The sequence below is a fragment of the Neolamprologus brichardi genome, chromosome 18 (genome assembly GCF_056152115.1).
Source record: "Neolamprologus brichardi isolate AB-2024 chromosome 18, ASM5615211v1, whole genome shotgun sequence".
NCBI lineage: Eukaryota > Metazoa > Chordata > Actinopteri > Cichliformes > Cichlidae > Neolamprologus > Neolamprologus brichardi.
Genome location: NC_142121.1, coordinates 32857425 through 32879984, shown reverse-complemented (window position 1 = coordinate 32879984; position 22560 = coordinate 32857425). Strand labels below are relative to the sequence as shown.

The 22560-nt window shown below is 39.7% G+C and overlaps 2 protein-coding genes across 2 annotated transcripts; one reads left to right on the top strand and one right to left on the bottom strand.

Moving 5' to 3' along the window:
* Window positions 1-6461: 6461 nt before the first annotated feature.
* LOC148097824 (uncharacterized) lies at window positions 6462-13842 on the top strand. Its single transcript, XM_087831350.1, has 3 exons — window positions 6462-7551; window positions 8353-8588; window positions 13714-13842. The coding sequence occupies exons 1-3, from the start codon at window positions 6462-6464 to the stop codon at window positions 13840-13842; spliced, it is 1455 nt and encodes a 484-aa protein (XP_087687476.1).
* A 1054-nt stretch (window positions 13843-14896) lies between these two features.
* Window positions 14897-18994, bottom strand: LOC148097823 (uncharacterized). The gene is made up of 11 exons (XM_087831686.1): window positions 18805-18994; window positions 17662-17775; window positions 17206-17346; window positions 16946-17085; window positions 16693-16829; window positions 16494-16587; window positions 16253-16352; window positions 15876-16135; window positions 15599-15785; window positions 15311-15438; window positions 14897-15224 (listed from the first exon to the last, which is right to left on the bottom strand). The coding sequence occupies exons 1-11, from the start codon at window positions 18923-18925 to the stop codon at window positions 14907-14909; spliced, it is 1740 nt and encodes a 579-aa protein (XP_087687812.1). The 5' UTR covers window positions 18926-18994; the 3' UTR covers window positions 14897-14906.
* Between the last annotated feature and the right edge of the window lie 3566 nt (window positions 18995-22560).

Sequence of the window (22560 nt, the reverse complement as noted above, 5' to 3'; positions counted from 1 at the left end):
GTTTGCCCAGCACGGGGATCTTGAACTGTATAAGATAACGCCTTAAATATGTGTGTATGCTTCTTCTATCAAGACTTACAGCTATTTATATGAAGTTGTACAAAAACGCTTTATTTCGTCAAGACAGTGCGTTTCCTACGATTACATGCATTTGAATGGGGAACTCGCCCGAAACAAAGTATAGGTTTTCATTATGTGAATAACTTGAAAATCTTAGCTCAAACAGCCTCAAAACCTGTTTGCACAGCACGGGGATCTTGAACTGTATAAGATAACGCCTTAAATATGTGTGTCTGAGTCGTCTATCAAAACTTACAGCTATTTATATGAAGTTGTACAAAAACGCTTTATTTCGTCAAGACAGTGCGTTTCCTACGATTACATGCATTTGAATAGGGAACTTGCCCGAAACAAAGTATAGGTTTTCATTATGTGAATAACTTGAAAATCTTAGCTCAAACAGCTTCAAAACCTGTTTGCCCAGCACGGGGATCTTGAACTGTATAAGATAACGCCTTAAATATGTGTGTCTGAGTCGTCTATCAAAACTTACAGCTATTTATATGAAGTTGTACAAAAACGCTTTATTTCGTCAAGACAGTGCGTTTCCTACGATTACATGCATTTGAATGGGGAACTCGCCCGAAACAAAGTATAGGTTTTCATTATGTGAATAACTTGAAAATCTTAGCTCAAACAGCTTCAAAACCTGTTTGCCCAGCACGGGGATCTTGAACTGTATAAGATAACGCCTTAAATATGTGTGTATGCTTCTTCTATCAAGACTTACAGCTATTTATATGAAGTTGTACAAAAACGCTTTATTTCGTCAAGACAGTGCGTTTCCTACGATTACATGCATTTGAATGGGGAACTCGCCCGAAACAAAGTATAGGTTTTCATTATGTGAATAACTTGAAAATCTTAGCTCAAACAGCTTCAAAACCTGTTTGCCCAGCACGGGGATCTTGAACTGTATAAGATAACGCCTTAAATATGTGTGTCTGAGTCATCTACCAAAACTTACAGCTATTTATATGAAGTTGTACAAAAACGCTTTATTTCGTCAAGACAGTGCGTTTCCTACGATTACATGCATTTGAATGGGGAACTCGCCCGAAACAAAGTATAGGTTTTCATTATGTGAATAACTTGAAAATCTTAGCTCAAACAGCTTCAAAACCTGTTTGCCCAGCACGGGGATCTTGAACTGTATAAGATAACGCCTTAAATATGTGTGTATGCTTCTTCTATCAAGACTTACAGCTATTTATATGAAGTTGTATAAAAACGCTTTATTTCGTCAAGACAGTGCGTTTCCTACGATTACATGCATTTGAATGGGGAACTCGTCCGAAACAAAGTATAGGTTTTCATTATGTGAATAACTTGAAAATCTTAGCTCAAACAGCTTCAAAACCTGTTTGCCCAGCACGGGGATCTTGAACTGTATAAGATAACGCCTTAAATATGTGTGTATGCTTCTTCTATCAAGACTTACAGCTATTTATATGAAGTTGTACAAAAACGCTTTATTTCGTCAAGACAGTGCGTTTCCTACGATTACATGCATTTGAATGGGGAACTCGCCCGAAACAAAGTATAGGTTTTCATTATGTGAATAACTTGAAAATCTTAGCTCAAACAGCTTCAAAACCTGTTTGCCCAGCACGGGGATCTTGAACTGTATAAGATAACGCCTTAAATATGTGTGTCTGAGTCGTCTATCAAAACTAACAGCTATTTATATGAAGTTGTACAAAAACGCTTTATTTCGTCAAGACAGTGCGTTTCCTACGATTACATGCATTTGAATGGGGAACTCGTCCGAAACAAAGTATAGGTTTTCATTATGTGAATAACTTGAAAATCTTAGCTCAAACAGCTTCAAAACCTGTTTGCCCAGCACGGGGATCTTGAACTGTATAAGATAACGCCTTAAATATGTGTGTATGCTTGTTCTATCAAGACTTACAGCTATTTATATGAAGTTGTACAAAAACGCTTTATTTCGTCAAGACAGTGCGTTTCCTACGATTACATGCATTTGAATGGGGAACTCGCCCGAAACAAAGTATAGGTTTTCATTATGTGAATAACTTGAAAATCTTAGCTCAAACAGCTTCAAAACCTGTTTGCCCAGCACGGGGATCTTGAACTGTATAAGATAACGCCTTAAATATGTGTGTATGCTTCTTCTATCAAGACTTACAGCTATTTATATGAAGTTGTACAAAAACGCTTTATTTCGTCAAGACAGTGCGTTTCCTACGATTACATGCATTTGAATGGGGAACTCGCCCGAAACAAAGTATAGGTTTTCATTATGTGAATAACTTGAAAATCTTAGCTCAAACAGCTTCAAAACCTGTTTGCCCTGCACGGGGATCTTGAACTGTATAAGATAACGCCTTAAATATGTGTGTCTGAGTCGTCTATCAAAACTTACAGCTATTTATATGAAGTTGTACAAAAACGCTTCATTTCGTCAAGACAGTGCGTTTCCTACGATTACATGCATTTGAATGGGGAACTCGCCCGAAACAAAGTATAGGTTTTCATTATGTGAATAACTTGAAAATCTTAGCTCAAACAGCTTCAAAACCTGTTTGCCCAGCACGGGGATCTTGAACTGTATAAGATAACGCCTTAAATATGTGTGTCTGAGTCGTCTATCAAAACTTACAGCTATTTATATGAAGTTGTACAAAAACGCTTTATTTCGTCAAGACAGTGCGTTTTCTACGATTACATGCATTTGAATGGGGAACTCGCCAGAAAAAAGTATAGGTTTTCATTATGTGAATAACTTGAAAATCTTAGCTCAAACAGCCTCAAAACCTGTTTGCACAGCACGGGGATCTTGAACTGTATAAGATAACGCCTTAAATATGTGTGTATGCTTCTTCTATCAAGACTTACAGCTATTTATATGAAGTTGTACAAAAACGCTTTATTTCGTCAAGACAGTGCGTTTCCTACGATTACATGCATTTGAATGGGGAACTCGCCCGAAACAAAGTATAGGTTTTCATTATGTGAATAACTTGAAAATCTTAGCTCAAACAGCTTCAAAACCTGTTTGCCCAGCACGGGGATCTTGAACTGTATAAGATAAGGCCTTAAATATGTGTGTCTGAATCGTCTATCAAAACTTACAGCTATTTATATGAAGTTGTACAAAAACGCTTTATTTCGTCAAGACAGTGCGTTTCCTACGATTACATGCATTTGAATGGGGAACTCGCCCGAAACAAAGTATAGGTTTTCATTATGTGAATAACTTGAAAATCTTAGCTGAAACAGCTTCAAAACCTGTTTGCCCAGCACGGGGATCTTGAACTGTATAAGATAACGCCTTAAATATGTGTGTCTGAGTCGTCTATCAAAACTTACAGCTATTTATATGAAGTTGTACAAAAACGCTTTATTTCGTCAAGACAGTGCGTTTCCTACGATTACATGCATTTGAATGGGGAACTCGCCCGAAACAAAGTATAGGTTTTCATTATGTGAATAACTTGAAAATCTTAGCTCAAACAGCTTCAAAACCTGTTTGCCCAGCACGGGGATCTTGAACTGTATAAGATAACGCCTTAAATATGTGTGTCTGAGTCGTCTATCAAAACTTACAGCTATTTATATGAAGTTGTACAAAAACGCTTTATTTCGTCAAGACAGTGCGTTTCCTACGATTACATGCATTTGAATGGGGAACTCGCCCGAAACAAAGTATAGGTTTTCATTATGTGAATAACTTGAAAATCTTAGCTCAAACAGCTTCAAAACCTTTTTGCCCAGCACGGGGATCTTGAACTGTATAAGATAACGCCTTAAATATGTGTGTATGCTTCTTCTATCAAGACTTACAGCTATTTATATGAAGTTGTACAAAAACGCTTTATTTCGTCAAGACAGTGCGTTTCCTACGATTACATGCATTTTAATGGGGAACTCGCCCGAAACAAAGTATAGGTTTTCATTATGTGAATAACTTGAAAATCTTAGCTCAAACAGCTTCAAAACCTGTTTGCCCAACACAGGGATCTTGAACTGTATAAGATAACGCCTTAAATATGTGTGTATGCTTCTTCTATCAAGACTTACAGCTATTTATATGAAGTTGTACAAAAACGCTTTATTTCGTCAAGACAGTGCGTTTCCTACGATTACATGCATTTGAATGGGGAACTCGCCCGAAACAAAGTATAGGTTTTCATTATGTGAATAACTTGAAAATCTTAGCTCAAACAGCTTCAAAACCTGTTTGCCCAGCACGGGGATCTTGAACTGTATAAGATAACGCCTTAAATATGTGTGTCTGAGTCGTCTATCAAAACTTACAGCTATTTATATGAAGTTGTACAAAAACGCTTTATTTCGTCAAGACAGTGCGTTTCCTACGATTACATGCATTTGAATGGGGAACTCGCCCGAAACAAAGTATAGGTTTTCATTATGTGAATAACTTGAAAATCTTAGCTCAAACAGCTTCAAAACCTGTTTGCCCAGCACGGGGATCTTGAACTGTATAAGATAACGCCTTAAATATGTGTGTCTGAGTCGTCTATCAAAACTTACAGCTATTTATATGAAGTTGTACAAAAACGCTTTATTTCATCAAGACAGTGCGTTTCCTACGATTACATGCATTTGAATGGGGAACTCGCCCGAAACAAAGTATAGGTTTTCGTTATGTGAATAACTTGAAAATCTTAGCTCAAGCAGCCTCAAAACCTGTTTGCACAGCACGGGGATCTTGAACTGTATAAGATAACGCCTTAAATATGTGTGTATGCTTCTTCTATCAAGACTTACAGCTATTTATATGAAGTTGTACAAAAACGCTTTATTTCGTCAAGACAGTGCGTTTCCTACGATTACATGCATTTGAATGGGGAACTCGCCCGAAACAAAGTATAGGTTTTCATTATGTGAATAACTTGAAAATCTTAGCTCAAACAGCTTCAAAACCTGTTTGCCCAGCACGGGGATCTTGAACTGTATAAGATAACGCCTTAAATATGTGTGTCTGAGTCGTCTATCAAAACTTACAGCTATTTATATGAAGTTGTACAAAAACGCTTTATTTCGTCAAGACAGTGCGTTTCCTACGATTACATGCATTTGAATGGGGAACTCGTCCGAAACAAAGTATAGGTTTTCATTATGTGAATAACTTGAAAATCTTAGCTCAAACAGCTTCAAAACCTGTTTGCACAGCACGGGGATCTTGAACTGTATAAGATAACGCCTTAAATATGTGTGTATGCTTCTTCTATCAAGACTTACAGCTATTTATATGAAGTTGTACAAAAACGCTTTATTTCGTCAAGACAGTGCGTTTCCTACGATTACATGCATTTGAATGGGGAACTCGCCCGAAACAAAGTATAGGTTTTCATTATGTGAATAACTTGAAAATCTTAGCTCAAACAGCTTCAAAACCTGTTTGCCCAGCACGGGGATCTTGAACTGTATAAGATAACGCCTTAAATATGTGTGTCTGAGTCGTCTATCAAAACTTACAGCTATTTATATGAAGTTGTACAAAAACGCTTTATTTCGTCAAGACAGTGCGTTTCCTACGATTACATGCATTTGAATGGGGAACTCGCCCGAAACAAAGTATAGGTTTTCATTATGTGAATAACTTGAAAATCTTAGCTCAAACAGCTTCAAAACCTGTTTGCCCAGCACGGGGATCTTGAACTGTATAAGATAACGCCTTAAATATGTGTGTATGCTTCTTCTATCAAGACTTACAGCTATTAATATGAAGTTGTACAAAAACGCTTTATTTCGTCAAGACAGTGCGTTTCCTACGATTACATGCATTTGAATGGGGAACTCGCCCGAAACAAAGTATAGGTTTTCATTATGTGAATAACTTGAAAATCTTAGCTCAAACAGCTTCAAAACCTGTTTGCCCAGCACGGGGATCTTGAACTGTATAAGATAACGCCTTAAATATGTGTGTATGCTTCTTCTATCAAGACTTAAAGCTATTTATATGAAGTTGTACAAAAACGCTTTATTTCGTCAAGACAGTGCGTTTCCTACGATTACATGCATTTGAATGGGGAACTCGCCCGAAACAAAGTATAGGTTTTCATTATGTGAATAACTTGAAAATCTTAGCTCAAACAGCTTCAAAACCTGTTTGCCCAGCACGGGGATCTTGAACTGTATAAGATAACGCCTTAAATATGTGTGTATGCTTCTTCTATCAAGACTTACAGCTATTTATATGAAGTTGTACAAAAACGTTTTTTTTCGTCAAGACAGTGCGTTTCCTACGATGATACCAAGATGGCGCTGGAGTGACGGCAGCCTTTCCAAGTAGCTCTGCAACACCGCACTTTTTCTTAACTTTTAACTTTTTTTAGACTAGGCTTTCAAACTTTATTTCACCTTCCTCTAGTTACTGTACTTCTACCTCTTAGATATAGCGATACAAGATGGATAATGCACTTTTTAAAACTTCTGGAACCAGCTCCTTCATCTACTCGAGAGCGGAGCTGCTGGCTCTAAGAACAAAGGGAAAGACCGGCATGCGACACAACATCACGGCTGAGATAAAGAGGAGCTACAGAGGCTGCAAGGCTGGAGCGAGGAAAGCGGATCACCGGAGGCAATTCAAACCATCAATCCCGACAGTGATAATGGGCAACGTGAACTCGCTACCGAATAAAATGGACGAACTGTGTGCTCTGAACAACCACCGACTATACCGTGAGTGCAGTTTGTTTATCTTCACGGAGACGTGGCTAACCGAGCTAACGCCACAGGCTAACGTAGACCTATGCGGTTTCACATCCGTGAGAGCCGATAGGGACACGCAGGCCAGCGGAAAAAGCAGAGGTGGGGGACTCATTGTCTACGTTAACAACAGATACTGCAACCCCGGACACGTCTCCGTTAAAGTTTCGGTATGCCGTCCGGACCTGGAGCTGCTAGCTGTTAGCTTGCGGCCATATTATCTACCTCGGGAGTTCAGTCATGTGATCTGTGTGTGTGTTTACATTCCTCCGAGGGCCGACGCAACAGCTGCCTGTGAGAAAATACACACAGTCACAGCAAGACTCCAGACACAAAACCCCGAAGATTTCATTATTATATCTGGAGACTTTAATCATGCCACACTGGATTCTACTCTGGCTGCTTTTCACCAGTTTGTGAATTGTCCCACAAGGAGCAACAGGACAATTGACCTACTGTATGCTAATGTGAGAGATGCATACAGAGCCACCCCCCTCCCCCCACTAGGGAAGTCAGACCACAACCTGGTTTACCTACAGCCACAATACACACCCCTCGTCCAAAGGCAGCCTGTCACAACACGTTCCATCAGGAGATGGACCCCAGAAAAGGAGGATGCTCTGAGAGACTGTTATGACACCACAGACTGGGACGTGCTTCTGAGCCCACATGGTGAGGACATAGAGGGGGCGACACACTGTCTTACAGACTACCTCAACTTTTGTGTGGACACGGTCGCCCCTGCTAAGACGGTACGGTGTTACCCTAATAACAAACCGTGGGTAACACCTCATCGGGTGAGGGCCTCCAGCTCGCACTGGAGCGGTTCGCAGCCGAGTGTGAAGCAGCGGGAATGAGGATCAGCACCTCCAAATCTGAGGCCATGGTTCTCAGCCGGAAAAGGGTGGAGTGCCCACTCCGGGTCGGGGATGAGGTCCTGCCCCAAGTGAAGGAGTTCAAGTATCTCGGGGTCTTGTTCGCGAGTGATGGGAGAAGGGAGCCGGAGATCGACAGACGGATTGGGGCTGCAGCTGCAGTAATGCAGACGCTGCACCGGTCCGTCGTGGTGAAGAGGGAGCTGAGTGTAAAAGCGAAGCTCTCAATTTACCGGTCGATCTACGTCCCTACCCTCACCTATGGCCACGAGCTGTGGGTAGTGACCGAAAGGACGAGATCGCAGATACAAGCGGCGGAAATGAGCTTCCTCCGAAGGGTGGCTGGCATCTCCCTTAGAGATAGGGTGAGAAGTTCGGCTATCCGGGAGGGGCTCAGAGTAGAGCCGCTGCTGCTCCACATCGAAAGGAGCCAGCTGAGGTGGTTTGGGCATCTGACAAGGATGCCCCCTGGGCGCCTCCTGGGTGAGGTGTTCCAGGCATGTCCCACCGGGAGGAGGCCCCGGGGCAGACCCAGGACACGCTGGAGAGATTATATCTCTCGGCTGGCCTGGGAACGCCTTGGTGTTCCCCCGGATGAGCTGGAGGAGGTGGCTGGGGAGAGGGAGGTCTGGGCCTCTTTGCTTAGGCTGCTGCCCCCGCGACCCGGCCCCGGATAAAGCGGACGAAGATGGATGGATGGATGGATGGGTAACACAGGAAGTCAAAGCTGTCCTCAACATGAAGAAGAAGGCTTTCAGGAGCAAAGTGAAGGAGGAGATGAAAGCAGCACAGCGGGAGGTGAAACGCTGCCTGAGGGAAGCAAAGGACACCTACAGGAGGAAGGTGGAGCAGAAGTTGGAGAGGAACAATATGAGGGAGGTCTGGAATGGTGTGAAAACTATCACAGGCCACAACACCAAGAACAGCACAGTGGGGGGGACTGTGGAGAAGGCAAACGAACTCAACAACTTCTTCAACAGGTTTGACCAGCCCACAACCCCCCCACCCTCACCCTCACCTTCACTACAGAGCCCTCTCCCCACTCTCCTACCTCCCTTGCTTCCCCCCCTTCCTGACACTATGATGACACCCCCCTCCTCCAATCCCTCTCTCAGCAGCAGGACATCTTCCCCCCCCTCCTTCCAATCATCTCCCAGTGTCACAGTGGATCAGGTCAGGAGACAACTGAGGAAGCTTCGCCCCAGAAAGGCAGCAGGTCCGGACAAGGTGTGTCCGAGGATGCTAAAGGCGTGTGCTGCTGAACTTGGGGAGCCGCTACAACGAGTCTTCAATCTCAGTCTGCGACTGGGGAGAGTGCCCACCCTATGGAAGACATCCTGCATCGTCCCGGTCCCCAAAAGGAACCGGCCCAATGAGCTGAATGACTTCCAACCGGTGGCACTGACATCACATCTTATGAAGACTCTAGAGCGGCTCTTCCTCAACCTCCTCCGACCACAGGTGCAACATGCCCAGGACCCACTACAGTTCGCCTACAAGGCGGGTGTGGGAGTGGAGGATGCCATCCTGTACCTCCTGCATAGAGCCCACTCACACCTCGATGGGGGAAAAGGCACGGTCAGGATCCTGTTTCTTGACTTTTCCAGTGCCTTTAATACCATCCAGCCCTGTCTGCTCCAGGAGAAACTGAACAGGATGGAGGTGGACCCCTGCCTGGTGGCTTGGATCTCCGACTACCTCACCGACAGGCCACAGTACGTCAGGCTGAAGGACATCACGTCTGACACTGTGGTCAGCAGCACAGGAGCACCACAGGGAACTGTGCTGTCCCCTCTTCTCTTCACCCTGTACACCTCTGACTTCTGCTACAACTCTGAATTATGTCACATTCAGAAGTTTGCAGACGACACAGCCATCATGGGGTGTATCTGGGATGATCAGGAAGAGGAGTACAGAAGTCTGGTGAGGAACTTTGTCACATGGAGTCACACAAACCACCTGCAACTCAACACCTCAAAGACTAAGGAACTGGTTGTGGACTTTGGGAGGTCCAGAGCAGGTCCACTGCCGGTTCAGATAGAGGGGGAGGAGGTGGAGGTGGTCAACAAGTACAAGTACCTCGGGCTGTGGGTGGACAATAAACTGGACTGGTCATGCAACACAGAGCACCTGTACAAAAAAGCCCAAAGCCGACTGTACTTCCTCAGGAGGCTGAGGTCTTTCAACATCTGCAGGAAGCTCCTGAGGATGTTTTACCAGTCGGTGGTTGCTGGAGTACTTTTCTATGCTGTGGTGTGCTGGGGGAGCAGCACAGCAAAGAAGGACTCATCCAGGCTGGAAAAACTGATCAGGAAGGCTGGCTCTGTGGTTGGCATGAAGCTGGACACTCTGGTGTCAGTGGCAGAGAAAAGGACACTAAAGAAACTGCTGGACATTATGGACGATGCTGGGCATCCTCTGCACACGGCCATAAACAACCAGAAGAGTCTGTTCAGTGACAGGTTGCTTCTCCCAAAGACAAGAACCAACAGACTTAAAAACTCCTTTGTCCCACACGCCATCAAACTGTTTAACTCCTCTCTGGAGGGGAGAGGGAGGAGAAACAGGAGGACAAAGGAGGGGGGAACAACTAAGCTGTAGTGCCTCTCCACTTCACTGTGTAATACCTTTGTGCAATACTTTTTGTTAATAATCATACTTGAAATGTGCAATTCACTTGTATTTTTATTTTTATTTTTATTCCTATTTATTCTATTTATCCCCTTTGTATATTTTATCTATATATGTATTTATATTTATATATGTGTGTGTGTATATATATATATATATATATATATATACATATATATATATATATATATATATATATAATATTCTTGACTCTGTAACTTCTGTCGGTGCTGTGCTTTTTGGAAAACAAATTTCCCAGAGGAACCTACCCGAGGGATTAATAAAGTTTTATCTTATCTTATCTTATCTCTTACATGCATTTGAATGGGGAACTCGCCCAAAACAAAGTATAGGTTTTCATTATGTGAATAACTTGAAAATCTTAGCTCAAACAGCTTCAAAACCTGTTTGCCCAGCACAGGGATCTTGAACTGTATAAGATAACGCCTTAAATATGTGTGTCTGAGTCGTCTATCAAAACTTACAGCTATTTATATGAAGTTGTACAAAAACACTTTATTTCGTCAAGACAGTGCGTTTCCTACGATTACATGCATTTGAATGGGGAACTCGCCCGAAACAAAATATAGGTTTTCATTATGTGAATAACTTCAAAAAATCTTAGCTCAAACAGCTTCAAAACCTGTTTGCCCAGCACGGGGATCTTGAACTGTATAAGATAACGCCTTAAATATGTGTGTCTGAGTCGTCTATCAAAACTTACAGCTATTTATATGAAGTTGTACAAAAACGCTTTATTTCGTCAAGACAGTGCGTTTCCTACGATTACATGCATTTGAATGGGGAAGTCGCCCGAAACAAAGTATAGGTTTTCATTATGTGAATAACTTGAAAATCTTAGCTCAAACAGCTTCAAAACCTGTTTGCCCAGGACGGGGATCTTGAACTGTATAAGATAACGCCTTAAATATGTGTGTCTGAGTCGTCTATCAAAACTTACAGCTATTTATATGAAGTTGTACAAAATGCTTTATTTCGTCAAGACAGTGCGTTTCCTACGATTACATGCATTTGAATGGGGAAGTCGCCCGAAACAAAGTATAGGTTTTCATTATGTGAATAACTTGAAAATCTTAGCTCAAACAGCTTCAAAACCTGTTTGCCCAGCACGGGGATCTTGAACTGTATAAGATAACGCCTTAAATATGTGTGTATGCTTCTTCTATCAAGACTTACAGCTATTTATATGAAGTTGTATAAACGCTTTATTTCGTCAAGACAGTGCGTTTCCTACGATTACATGCATTTGAATGGGGAACTCGCCCGAAACAAAGTATAGGTTTTCATTATGTGAATAACTTGAAAATCTTAGCTCAAACAGCTTCAAAACCTGTTTGCCCAGCACGGGGATCTTGAACTGTATAAGATAACGCCTTAAATATGTGTGTATGCTTCTTCTATCAAGACTTACAGCTATTTATATGAAGTTGTACAAAAACGCTTTATTTCGTCAAGACAGTGCGTTTCCTACACAGTAAAATTCGGAGTGTTAAAATAACACTTAAAGAGTTAAATTTAACACTGGTCCCGAGTCTATTTGGTCCCATTCGGAATTGGTGTTAAATCGACTCTTTCTATAGTGTTAAAATTTTAGAGTAAAATTAACTCTAAATAGAGTAAAAATTTAACACTGAGTAACACCGCAGAGTGTTAAATGAACCTAACACTACTAGTAGTGTCATATTATTTACTCTATCATAGTGATAAATTAACTCTATTTGAGTAAAATTCCACTCATTTTTAACACTGAATTGAGTTATTTGAAATTAACACTGGGGGTTCAAATAACTCTGATGAGTGTTGATGTTACTCTATACTGTGTTATTCATACACTAATCTCTAGTGAAAAATTAGCTCTCATAGAGTAAAATTTTAAATTAATTTTACACCAAGTAATGTTACTAAAACTCTTCCTGTAGTGTTACCTTTACACTCAATTTAGTGTTTTGCAGCATGAAAACCTGGTTTCTAATAATGCTTTAAAATATAAAACAAGTAAGCAAAAACCACAACTAGATAATACGTTTAACGGCTTTATTTTGATGTCAGGCTCAAAATATTAAAACATCTCATGTAGTGTACATAAAACACTACACACACAAAAAGAGTCATAAAACACTTTAAAACAATGAATTTAGTTCGGCATAAAATGACAATATGGAACCACATACAGGGAGGAATCAGAAGTGCCATACTTCATTTGAAGATCAAATGGTTTGAAGTAACACAGCTCTTTTATGTTCAACACCTTCAGCACCATATTGGGGTGCATTCTGACCTTAAATGCATGAAAATGGTCATCAAAACACAGGGTTTCCATCAGTTTTCCACAGAGCAATACAATGTCATCTTTCACAACAATACTTTTGATCTTATAAAACACTGGAATCTCAGACACTACCTCTGTACAGATGATAAAGTCAGGGCGGTACTCTATACCATGATGCTTTATCCACTTAGCTGAAAAAACACTGGTAGACAACGCAGCTCCAAATTTTAAAGCAATTTCTGGACCTTCTTTCAGCTCTCCAAGTGTCACCATCTTTCCTGGTCCTAAAGCTAATCTTTCAAGGCTAAAAGACTCCCAATACATGGCCATACAACTTTGGTGTTTCTTGGCCAATGTCATTGTAATGTTTTTAAAGCTTTTTAATTGCTTCTTAAAGAAGTTATGTTTGGCTTCGTAACGCATGCACCACATGTGCAGAATTGGGCCAATATTTCGTATACTGCGAGGGTAATGTATCATGAAGTGATGCTTTGGTAGGAGACTGAGTGTAGGAAATAACTGCTTAAAGAGCTGATGATGATCAATAATTAAATGTTTGAGGTAGATGGTCATACCTTCTGACAGCACTGGTGAAAACACAATATTGACAATTTGTAGAAGCAGAAGTAGAAGATGCCAGTAGCTATCACCCACCTGTACTAAATCGCCAAACATCAAAGGTACATTACGCAATAAGCACCAAGATTGAATTGCATTTAGTCCTAAATCATTACTGCCATCAAACAACTTTACCCTTGGTGGGCGATTTCGCTGCTGATTGAAGCCATAGTCAAAGGCATGTATTCTACCAGCAAGTTGTTCAGCACTTAGGAAGTTCTCCTTTATGTACTGCAGCACAAGTTTCACCTCTAACTGAGCAACTCCCTCCAAAATGTCATGCATGATATCTACAGAAAAATTGTTGGCTGTGTTGAAATATTTAAGTGAATTCAAGAGACAAGTGCGTTTCACACCACATACATGAGGTAGCGTAGGATCTCTTTGTACACTTTCACAGTGCTGCTTATGCATATCAAGAGTTCTTAGTGCAACACCAGAATCATCTTCACAGAACACACTTTGAAAACAATCCTTCTCCAGCAGACAAAAACGACAACAATATCGAGCTGCAAATGACTCCACGAACCCAAACAGACTATGCAAGCCAAGATTGTCCCCAGTGACCTGGATTACAGTGCCATGAACCAAGTTTTTAAACATGGGAAGTTTCAGTCCCTCTGTCTCAAGAACTTTCAGATCATTGACAAGTGGCTCAAGGATTGAATTAAAGCCATAACGCTTTGAGTCTTGTGCATGAAAAAGAGCACACAAATGAATATTGACCAACAACGAATTAAAGATTGGAGGAAAATTCCTTAGTGTAAAGTATATTGCACCCAATTTATGTACATCCTTTTTAGAGCCCAGGGGATTTGCAGTTTCAAAGTCATCATAAAACAGTTGAATTTGTAAGGCATCTTTTTCTGCAGAAAATAGGGGACATCTTTTAACATAGGCAGCATCGATTAAGTCTGCATACACACCTTCTCTGGACATATTCCTTGACTTGAACATGTCGACAACATGGTGGTTTTGAAAGATAGTTTTCAGTGTTTCCAAAATAGGAACATATGCAAACCTATCAGTTACAATGACTTGATCAAAAGTCCCTGTGATCTTGTTTCTTCTACTGTCAAATCTTGTGCCAAGCACCATTTCAACAGGTTCAACAGTTGCCCATTTTTGTTTAAAGTGCCTATTTCGTTTAGCTTCTGAATTTAACAGTGTGAATGGATTTTCAAAGTTTTTGAATGACTGCTCTAATTTCTTTTTACTTGTAGTGTCCTGTGAAGGTAAGCTCTGTAAAGCTGCATCTTTAGCCTGAGTATGAATCTCAAAAAACACTTCCTCCATTGAGGAGACAAAACTATTCACAGTAGATTGGCTTAATCCAGCTGCCCTGAGCTGTGCAACAGTAGAGGCACACATATCCAAAGTGCTCTTATTTGAACTTTTCAACATTTCAGATGTTGTGGGTGTTTCTTCTACATTAGTTGACACCACCTCCCCTGTAGTGCTAACTTCTTTAACTGCCACATCAGGCTGTAAATTAACATCAGTGTCAGCCTGTTGGTCGAAATAGTTAAGGTGTTTGGTATTTAAATGTTTTCTAAAACCTGAAAAAGTGCCAAACACACAGCCACAGTCACGCTGGGCACATTTAAGGCGAAGATTTCTTCCAGGTAAGTAACCATGGACTAACCGTAAATGCCTAACAAGCATGTTTGAACCAGTAAACTCAGCCTGACAGACAAAACACTTCATGATGGAGAATTAACCTTCAAGCCCTAATGAAGCAACCTTGCCCTTATTTCAGCAACTCTGGGACTTTCTTTGACTTTGCCAACATCTATATTGTACACAGTGGTTTGGATGAACGTGTACATGTTGTGAAGCATGGTGTTGTAAGATGTGCCAAACACAAAATGTGCTTTAAACAGTTCATCAAAAGCACCAAGTGAAGAGGTAGACTTGCATGGTATGGCATTCTTGTCAAGAATAATGAAGAACTGGTGGATGTCATTCTTTTTCACCCCAACAGCCAGGAGGTAGGGTTGAGTGCTGGTAGTGATGGCATCAAGATGCTCTTGGATATTTGTTCCAGTCTGAAAAGACAAATACAGACAGGCAATAAGAATCAAGTGTTTCTTAAACTGGTAATTCATACCATAAAAATAGAAAAGAAACAAACCTTCTTGAAGACCACAAGATGCCTTTCTGCTTGAGAAGCTGACACCTTTCCTGGTCTCTTCCGACCCTGACCAGATGGTGGAATCAGATGTAATAGCAATAGAATCGCTGAGAGGTCACTGTCCCAGTCTGAAAAAAATATTTGTTTTTAATAAAGTTGAATCATCATCATCAATAACAAATTTCAATGCATTGACAAAATGTTTGAGTAGACCCAAAATACAAAAGGACAGCTGTTCTGTGACAAACATTATATATGCTGTGAATGTGCTAAAAAATAACAGCTCACCAATGTCAGCATTAACTTCAGTGGCATCCTCAGGAGAGTCAGCTGCCAGCAAGAGTTCTTCCAGGTCACTGGTAGAAGGAAGCTTTCTGCCTTGTTGGATAATCTTTCTTTTGAATGTTGTTGGCCACCTCTCCAGCAACCTGCCTGATACATCCTCACCAAACATCAGTACAAAATCCTGTTCGATCTGTAACAGGGATAGAGAATAGAGAATTATATCTGCTATCTGCAAAAAATAAAATGTGTTTACATTGTCAACGTAATGAAAAATATTCACCAAGCCTTTGATATCTTTGAAACGTGGAAAAACAGACAGTATGTTGCTTGACAGCAGGGGGTCAAGGACCATGTTGTGTCGATAAACAAATGTCAACTTCATCTTCTTCTTGACTGTGTCTTCATCAGCTGAATGTTTCATCAGAGAGATTGCTTCCTTACACTCATCCTCACTCAGCACGTTCTCTGTAACAAACTGCAACTCTCGTCTGACAGTTGGTCCACCACACTGGTCTTCACCCGATGATCCATCTCCTGGTGCTAGACAATATGAAATACAACTTTACCAAAACTAATAATAACATTTAATAACCATTATTAATACAGTACCACAATTTGGAACTGTATTATATGTTTCCACTTAATTATAAATGTTACCTCCAGATGATAATCGCCTCTCTTTAGCAGTGCATCTCTGTATGGTTTTAATCCTCCAGGCCAAGTACCCAGTGCCACTCTCGCCATCATAATAATGTTCCTTGGAGAGGGACATATACAGACATTTTGTTTAATTTATCAGTAAGTTATGTAACCATGAACAGTTGATAAGGACATACATTTTGGCAGGATTTAAAAATTTTGATTTTAGTTGTATCAGTTATTACTGTTAGCTACTTACATACCCATTTTTTGAGTATGGGTCACTGAGGTAAGGGAAAAAGGTTACAATTCCTCTGGCATACATTTCTTTCACCTGCCGTGGCGGTGATGTACTGCAAGATCAAAAGGAAAAGAACTAGTCAGCTTCCCTGGAATTAATAGAGATTTAAAATAATTTGAAAATGATAGTAAAAATCACAGGGCCAGAAATAAATTACCCATTTTTTTCTGTCATGTCAGCTACCAGTATGTTGACCATTTTTCTTCTGGTTTCATCCACCAGGGACTTGGTCCGATTGTACTCATTTATTATACATTCTCCACCAGGTTTGCTGGTGAGAATGGATTCCACCAACTGAAAAAAACAATAAAAACATTCTACATGTTGATATAACCACTACAGTTCAGAACACTTAAACTACAAACAAAAAAGACACTATTAGAAGAATGTGGAAATCTGTTAACTCTTACTTGCTTAGCTTCTGCATCCAGCTTCTGACGTTTCCTCAAAGGGCTGTCTGAAAGGATGACAGTATCCTGTGAATCTGATGAATGTGGCGATGATAACTGGAACCGCTCAGGAGACACTTCTGCAACAGATGTTTCCAGACCTCAAGAATAGGAGCAAAACAAATCAGTTTAGACTAATTTTATACACTCTTTGAATAAACAATGTAATAATGACACACACAAAAATGACATCCAATGAAACACACATCACTCAAACAAACCTGTTTCATATTTGATGGTTAGTACTCCGGTTGAGGGATCTGTTACTATATCCTCAAATACATCCTCATCCAACTCAGTCCCTGAACTATCAAAAACTTTCACTCCTTCTGTTACGGCTGGCACACCAAACTTTGCAAATGCTGGAAACAAGCACACAACTTTGTGTAAACAAAAAGATTACATGACATCTAATGTTTTGTAGCTTAAAATGAAGATCATTTCAAGATACTTCTTCAAAAGTGAGTCAGATAAATAAAAGCTAAATTATTAAGCGCCACTAACATGCTTGATAAGTGGTAGATTAAAATGGGTGACACTCACATTATGCAGTTTTTTCCCCACTAAATATACATTCATAACTAAGATGCTTCCAAAACACAGATCATTTTCAATTAATCATAAAATGCAGTTTGAAGAGACTAAATAACAAGAAGAACTTAAAGCTCCCTGTACACCTTTTTTATACAATGTTGGTTTCTTTCCGGCAATCAAAAACTCCTTAAGGCTTGGCTCAGATACTCTAACAAATTTCTGCACACCTCCGAGTTTTGCTTTAAGCAGCATGCTTCCTGTAGACAGACTTATAGTCAGTGCTCTTCATTGAACTACAGTAAACAGAAAATGTGAATATTAAAAAAGTCCAATAAATACCAGCAAAATAGCCTTGCAATGTTATTTCTTACTGTATGTTACTTTTATGTCAATGTAACAAGGTGTTTCAGCTCTTTGGCGGTAGTTTTTAGCCCTTTACTAAATGAGTATTTCATTTACAAGAGATATAATCCTCAATACAAAACTAAAATAATTACTACTACTTTTTACCATTTGTCTGATCTAACTTAGCACTAGGCAGTCAGTATTTTGTCATCATTAGGTAACATACTGAACAGTCTGGTAACCAAAATGGAAAAAGGAGCGGGGTAACTTTTGTCAATACCATCAACTCACAATAAATACAAACGCTGTCATCTTAAATTCAACCTACTAAAAACAAGCATTAAAAACTGAATCCTGGACATTTTGGATACTTTATCAAGCTTATAACACCTGCTGGTTGTACTCCTGTAACTGTAAAATCGCTGAAGACAGCCGAGTTAAAATAAGACAATAACCTTACTGAAAACGACTTCTATATCTGGTACATAGGTATCAAAAAAATAAAAATGTAACATTTAGTGTAAACCTTTAATTAGTTAATGCTTGGGTTATGTAATTTAAAATTTAACGATAACTAGCGAATTGCCCGCGCACTGAGGTTAGCCAAAATGCTAGTTAGCTAGCTAATGTTAAGATGTAAATCCCAACACATGGAGGGTTTAATTTAATGGAATTTCGAACATGCTAGAACACAACACAATCACCACTACACACTGAAATAAATTTTGATAACAAGCCTTACAGTCCAACACTGATATCAGTCAACTTTTTTTAGCTAATTAACAACCTTACATTAGCATACAGACAGTGTCACATTTGCTTCTGGTGCAAAATGAAATATATAATAAACATGGACAAAAGGAATGTAACCTTATTTTAACGTGCTACCTGTGCTTAAAATGTCGAATTGTTGGTTTAATAAGTAAATATGAACAACTTACCCTGCAACTGATGTGAAGAAAATGGCGTCCTGAAAAATCCTCTTGGTTTGAAAACGAGTCTGTGGTGGGAGGAGCTTTCTAGAGTAACGTTGACACTGCCTCTTTTAACTCCACGAATCATCACCCACACTGGGGGGCGTTTTGCTCCAGCTGTTGTTATAATGACTCTATTAGAGTAAATACACTTTAACACTGCTGATTTAACACTGGGAAATTTACTGTGTACGATTACATGCATTTGAATGGGGAACTCGCCCGAAACAAAGTATAGGTTTTCATTATGTGAATAACTTGAAAATCTTAGCTCAAACAGCTTCAAAACCTGTTTGCCCAGCACGGGGATCTTGAACTGTATAAGATAACGCCTTAAATATGTGTGTCTGAGTCGTCTATCAAAACTTACAGCTATTTATATGAAGTTGTACAAAAACGCTTTATTTCGTCAAGACAGTGCGTTTCCTACGATTACATGCATTTGAATGGGGAACTCGCCCGAAACAAAGTATAGGTTTTCATTATGTGAATAACTTGAAAATCTTAGCTCAAACAGCTTCAAAACCTGTTTGCCCAGCACGGGGATCTTGAACTGTATAAGATAACGCCTTAAATATGTGTGTATGCTTCTTCTATCAAGACTTACAGCTATTTATATGAAGTTGTACAAAAACGCTTTATTTCGTCAAGACAGTGCGTTTTCTACGATTACATGCATTTGAATGGGGAACTCGCCCGAAACAAAGTATAGGTTTTCATTATGTGAATAACTTGAAAATCTTAGCTCAAACAGCTTCAAAACCTGTTTGCCCAGCACGGGGATCTTGAACTGTATAAGATAACGCCGTAAATATGTGTGTATGCTTCTTCTATCAAGACTTACAGCTATTTATATGAAGTTGTACAAAAACGCTTTATTTCGTCAAGACAGTGCGTTTCCTACGATTACATGCATTTGAATGGGGAACTCGCCCGAAACAAAGTATAGGTTTTCATTATGTGAATAACTTGAAAAACTTAGCTCAAACAGCTTCAAAACCTGTTTGCCCAGCACGCGGATCTTGAACTGTCTAAGATAACGCCTTAAATATGTGTGTATGCTTCTTCTATCAAGACTTACAGCTATTTATATGAAGTTGTATAAACAATTTATTTCGTCAAGACAGTGCGTTTCCTACAATTACATGCATTTGAATGGGGAACTCGCCCGAAACAAAGTATAGGTTTTCATTATGTGAATAACTTGAAAATCTTAGCTCAAACAGCTTCAAAACCTGTTTGCCCAGCACGGGGATCTTGAACTGTATAAGATAACGCCTTAAATATGTGTGTCTGAGTCGTCTATCAAAACTTACATCTATATTTAAGGACAAGACAGTGCGTAGGAAACGCACTGTCTTGACGAAATAAAGCGTTTTTGTACAACTTCATATAAATAGCTGTAAGTTTTGATAGACGACTCAGACACACATATTTAAGGCGTTATCTTATACAGTTCAAGATCCCCGTGCTGGGCAAACAGGTTTTGAAGCTGTTTGAGCTAAGATTTTCAAGTTATTCACATAATGAAAACCTATACTTTGTTTCGGGCGAGTTCCCCATTCAAATGCATGTAATCGTAGGAAATGCACTGTCTTGACCAAATAAAGCGTTTTTGTACAACTTCATATAAATAGCTGTAAGTCTTGATAGACGACTCAGACACACATATTTAAGGCGTTATCTTATACAGTTCAAGATCCCCGTGCTGGGCAAACAGGTTTTGAAGCTGTTTGAGCTAAGATTTTCAAGTTATTCACATAATGAAAACCTATACTTTGTTTTGGGCGAGTTCCCCATTCAAATGCATGTAATCGTAGGAAACGCACTGTCTTGACGAAATAAAGCGTTTTTGTACAACTTCATATAAATAGCTGTAAGTTTTGATAGACGACTCAGACACACATATTTAAGGCGTTATCTTATACAGTTCAAGATCCCCGTGCTGGGCAAACAGGTTTTGAAGCTGTTTGAGCTAAGATTTTCAAGTTATTCACATAATGAAAACCTATACTTTGTTTCGGGCGAGTTCCCCATTCAAATGCATGTAATCGTAGGAAACGCACTGTCTTGACGAAATAAAGCGTTTTTGTACAACTTCATATAAATAGCTGTAAGTTTTGATAGACGACTCAGACACACATATTTAAGGCGTTATCTTATACAGTTCAAGATCCCCGTGCTGGGCAAACAGGTTTTGAAGCTGTTTGAGCTAAGATTTTCAAGTTATTCACATAATGAAAACCTATACTTTGTTTCGGGCGAGTTCCCCATTCAAATGCATGTAATCGTAGGAAACGCACTGTCTTGACGAAATAAAGCGTTTTTGTACAACTTCATATAAATAGCTGTAAGTTTTGATAGACGACTCAGACACACATATTTAAGGCGTTATCTTATACAGTTCAAGATCCCCGTGCTGGGCAAACAGGTTTTGAAGCTGTTTGAGCAAAGATTTTCAAGTTATTCACATAATGAAAACCTATACTTTGTTTCGGGCGAGTTCCCCATTCAAATGCATGTAATAGTAGGAAACGCACTGTCTTGACGAAATAAAGCGTTTTTGTACAACTTCATATAAATAGCTGTAAGTCTTGATAGAAGAAGCATACACACATATTTAAGGCGTTATCTTATACAGTTCAAGATCCCCGTGCTGGGCAAACAGGTTTTGAAGCTGTTTGAGCTAAGATTTTCAAGTTATTCACATAATGAAAACCTATACTTTGTTTCGGGCGAGTTCCCCATTCAAATGCATGTAATCGTAGGAAACGCACTGTCTTGACGAAATAAAGCGTTTTTGTACAACTTCATATAAATAGCTGTAAGTCTTGATAGAAGAAGCATACACACATATTTAAGGCGTTATCTTATACAGTTCAAGATCCCCGTGCTGGGCAAACAGGTTTTGAAGCTGTTTGAGCTAAGATTTTCAAGTTATTCACATAATGAAAACCTATACTTTGTTTCGGGCGACTTCCCCATTCAAATGCATGTAATCGTAGGAAACGCACTGTCTTGACGAAATAAAGCGTTTTTGTACAACTTCATATAAATAGCTGTAAGTCTTGATAGAAGAAGCATACACACATATTTAAGGCGTTATCTTATACAGTTCAAGATCCCCGTGCTGGGCAAACAGGTTTTGAAGCTGTTTGAGCTAAGATTTTCAAGTTATTCACATAATGAAAACCTATACTTTGTTTCGGGCGACTTCCCCATTCAAATGCATGTAATCGTAGGAAACGCACTGTCTTGACGAAATAAAGCGTTTTTGTACAACTTCATATAAATAGCTGTAAGTCTTGATAGAAGAAGCATACACACATATTTAAGGCGTTATCTTATACAGTTCAAGATCCCCGTGCTGGACAAACAAGTTTTGAAGCTGTTTGAGCTAAGATTTTCAAGTTATTCACATAATGAAAACCTATACTTTGTTTCGGGCGAGTTCCCCATTCAAATGCATGTAATCGTAGGAAACGCACTGTCTTGACGAAATAAAGCGTTTTTGTACAACTTCATATAAATAGCTGTAAGTCTTGATAGAAGAAGCATACACACATATTTAAGGCGTTATCTTATACAGTTCAAGATCCCCGTGCTGGGCAAACAGGTTTTGAAGCTGTTTGAGCTAAGATTTTCAAGTTATTCACATAATGAAAACCTATACTTTGTTTCGGGCGAGTTCCCCATTCAAATGCATGTAATCGTAGGAAACGC